Source organism: Lolium rigidum, chromosome 3 (genome assembly GCF_022539505.1).
Source record: "Lolium rigidum isolate FL_2022 chromosome 3, APGP_CSIRO_Lrig_0.1, whole genome shotgun sequence".
NCBI lineage: Eukaryota > Viridiplantae > Streptophyta > Magnoliopsida > Poales > Poaceae > Lolium > Lolium rigidum.
Window position 1 is genome coordinate 7,917,542 of NC_061510.1, and position 3,730 is coordinate 7,921,271.

At 56.8% G+C, this 3,730-nt stretch overlaps 1 protein-coding gene across 1 annotated transcript; it reads right to left on the reverse strand.

Annotated features, from left to right (window-relative positions):
- Positions 1-304: 304 nt before the first annotated feature.
- Positions 305-2,647, reverse strand: LOC124694336 (scarecrow-like protein 6). Its single transcript, XM_047227332.1, has one exon. The coding sequence runs from the start codon at positions 2,447-2,449 to the stop codon at positions 584-586; it is 1,866 nt and encodes a 621-aa protein (XP_047083288.1). The 5' UTR covers positions 2,450-2,647; the 3' UTR covers positions 305-583.
- Positions 2,648-3,730: the final 1,083 nt, after the last annotated feature.

Below are 3,730 nucleotides of genomic sequence, written 5' to 3' on the forward strand. Positions count from 1 at the left end.
ATATTAGACGCCAATTTGATGCATCCTAGAAGATTTGAATGTCTTGGCTTTCTTATTCTTTTGTACTTGAACAAAAGGAACAATTGCAATTACTGTGATGCTTACTTTCACAGAAGTATACGCAAGCATTTCGGGAAAAATGAAGATTATGAACAATGACCAACATAATCCTTTAAAGCAGGTGATTTTTTGTTACTATAGGATCAAGGCTATGATAAACTTTTGGAACTTTATCGCATGGTAACAGCTTGTGGTACCTAACACATAACCAATAGCAAGATAAATGTCTGAATAGAAGCTTCAATGGACATTTCAAACACCATAACCATTGATTCCATATGAAGATAGTAACATGAGTACTAAAATACATTGATACTGTACCAGACCTTGCAGTCTGCCAACCAATCTACTTAAAAACAAGCGACAGAATCAGCAGAACATCCATCAAGGAGGCGACGGTGCTTAACGAGTAATTTGATCGTTGCAGCGGAAATATTGTTAGGATCATTAGTCCTAACTAACCTACCAACTTGTTTTTCATGGCTGCTCACCAGTGGAGCCAGATGCCGGATAGCCGTCGGCTTCAACACCTCCATGCCGACACCGACACCAGCTCGGCGCGTTGCCAATGCAGGACGAGCGATCCGGCGCGCTTCTCCACACGGAAACCCCTCACTGGCACCTTCTTGAGGAGCGAATCGGCCTGCGCCTCGGCGAAGGTGCTTATCTGCACCGGCACGAACCCGGCCGATGCGAACATTGTCCGCCAGGGCAGCAGCTTGTCGCCGGCGATTGCGGCACGGTGCCTCCTGACAACGCAGCTTTCGATCTTTGGCTGGATCAGGAAGCGCTCGATCTTGCTTGCGACATCTGAGCCCGTGCCGACGGCATCCAGGGACTCGAGCAGGAAGACGCAGGACTGAAATGCTTGGAACAGGTGCGCGGCAAACGGCAGCTCACCGCGGTCACAGTTGCGATCGACAGAGATGACAAGCTTGGCACCGAGCCGCCTGACTAGGTGCAGGACGGATGGCACCGCGGCGGCGTGGACCGAGCCAACAGGAAGGTGCACGGCTATGGCGTCGCCGCCGGCAATGGCAAGAAGCTCCGTGGGGTCGACGGCATCGAGGTTGAACACGGCGAACTGAAAGGGGACCCCGAGCTCGGTGGCGAAGTTGGAGAGGTTCTCGTGGATGAGCTGCAGCTCGAGCGGATGGTGCGACGAGGGCAGCACCAATGCGGTGACCTTGAGCGCGGCGCCGGGACGGCGCTGGGCCAGCTCCTGCATGAGCGAGGCCCACTGCTCGCCGACGCCGATGTCGAAGTCGATGACGTGGATGCAGGCGGCGGCGCCGAGCTCGTCGAGCACGGCCTGGACGCAGGTGAAGTGCGCGAACTGCAGCACCGGGGACACCTCGGAGAAGGCCTTGTAGGCGCCGAGCTTGAGGAGGACGTCGACGGGCGTGGACGGGGAGGAGGAGGCGGCGGTGGCGTCGAGGGCCACGCGCAGGGCCTCCTTGAAGTAGAAGGCGGATCGGAGCAGCGGCGTCCCGGCCGCGGGGGCGGCGGGGAGGCGGTGATTGAGCCGTGCCAGTATCTCGCGCGCGCCGAAGGCGTCGCCGGCCTCGGCGAGCTTGGCCGCCTCGGCGAGCTGGTCCACCGCGGCCGCGGCCGCCGCGTCGTCGCCCGGGCCCGGCGCCTCTGCCTTGGGCTTGAGGGCGGACGCGGCGAACCCGCCCGCGCCGGGGCCGGCGAAAGGGGGCAACTTTGGCGAGGATGCGCCGGCCATCGGGTGCTGCTGCTGCCGCTTGGCCGGGTGCGCGTCGAAAGAGGGGAAGGCGCCATGGAACGCGGCGTGGGGCTGCTGCTGGTGCAGGTGGGGACGGAAAGGCGCGGCGGCGTCCTTGGCGTCGTCGCCGGCGAGCGTGAACGGGAGGCCGTGGCCTGGGCCCATCATCATGGGCGGCGGCGGCGGCGGCGGGTGGCGGGGGAGCATGACGCGGTCGAGGTCAAGATCCGGGTGGGCGTCGTCGTCGTCCGCCGGCGCGGCGTCGTCGTCGGCGCCGCCAATGATCCAGCGGAGGAAGGAGCTGTCCTGCTGCGAGGGCGGCGGCGGGGGCTGCATGGCGGCGGCGTGCGGGTCCCCCCAGCCGGCCATGTCGAGGGGCGGGAGGTGGTGGACCCAGTCGTCCCCCGCGGCGGAGGGCGGCTGCGGCCATGCGGGCGCCGGCGGGGGCGGGGAGACGTTCTTGGCGAGGGCCGCCACGCCGGCGGCCGCCAGTGGCGAGGAGGAAGACAGCGTGGCCGGCGGCGGGCTGGCGGTGGGGCTGGCGCGGCGGTCGAGCACCGACGCGGGGTCCGAGTAGATGGCGGCGCAGGCTAGGTTGTGGGCGTGGAGCAGCAGGTGGAATGTGGTGGTACCCTGTTGCGCGGCTCCAGCTATGGGCATCCCTCTCCTCTTCCCGTCCAATTACCTACTCACCTCATCACCAGCAGTAGCAATGGCGCTTCTGTGACTAACGGGATGATGAGGAGCAGCTGGGAGAGCTCGGAGGAAAGATTGGCAATGGCGTGGGGGTGGAGGTCGGAGGAGTTTTATTCGGGCGACGACGAGACGAGGGTCCGTGTCAGTGTCAAGGCGCGCTGAGCCGGGAAATGGTAGCGTGCAACGTGAAAAAGGTACCAAAGCAAGCGGACCGCCGACTTGTAGCGACTCATGCATCTGCCGTCTCCTTTTCAGCCTTTCTTTCTTTCTCCCACGAGACGATCGACACTAGCTAGAGCTTTCTCCGTCACACGGTTGCGGAGCTTGGGTTTTCTACTACTACTACATGCACACCTTTTTCGTTTTATTACTTGTCCTAAAGGCATGTCTACTTTCATACATTGGCTAATGGCTGTCATACGAACAAGTGTATTCAACTCTCTAACATGATGAGCTATAATCGAGAGCAACTCAAAACCTATACCATTGAATACTACCTCCATCCCGAAGTATGTTTTGGAATGCCACACATGTCAAAGAGCGAAGGTAGAACATCAGAGTCCTGCTGGACTACTTAAACACTTGGATATTGCAGAATGGAAATAGGATGAGATTGGGATGAATTTTGTTACCGATCTGCCAATGACCAGTAAAAGAAAGGATATGATATGGGTGATCATTGACAGACTCACCAAGAGTGCATACTTCTTAGCTGTGAATCAGAAGGATACTTCGGAAAAGCTTGTGGATATCTATATTAAGGAGATAGTCAGCAAACATGGAGTACAAAAGAAGATCGTCTCAGATAGAGGTTCAATCTTTACATCAGTATTTTGGAAACAAATCCAAGAAGTACTAGGATCCAAGCTGGATTTTAGCACGGCGTATCATCCACAAACCGGACGACAGACGGAGAGAACGAATCAAATACTTGAAGACATGCTTAGAGCTTGTGCTCTAGATTTCGGAGGTTCATAGGAAGACCATTTGCCACTTACAGAGTTTTCATACAATAATAGTTATCGGAGTAGTATTCAAATGGCACCATATGAAGCACTCTATGGAAGAAAGTGCAGATCTCCAATTTATTTGTTTGAGACAGGAGAAAACAAAGACTTCGCACCGGATTATATCAAGGAAAGACAAGGAGTCATCGAGATTATCAGGGACAGACTGAAAATAGCTCAGAGTCGACAGAAGAGTTATGCCGACCAGAAAAGAAGGTTGTAGGAACCTAAGGTTGGA

Coding starts and splice junctions, on each gene's coding strand:
- LOC124694336 (XM_047227332.1), bottom strand. CDS start 2,449: ATGCCCATAGCTGGAGCCGCGCAACAGGGTACCACCACATTCCACCTG.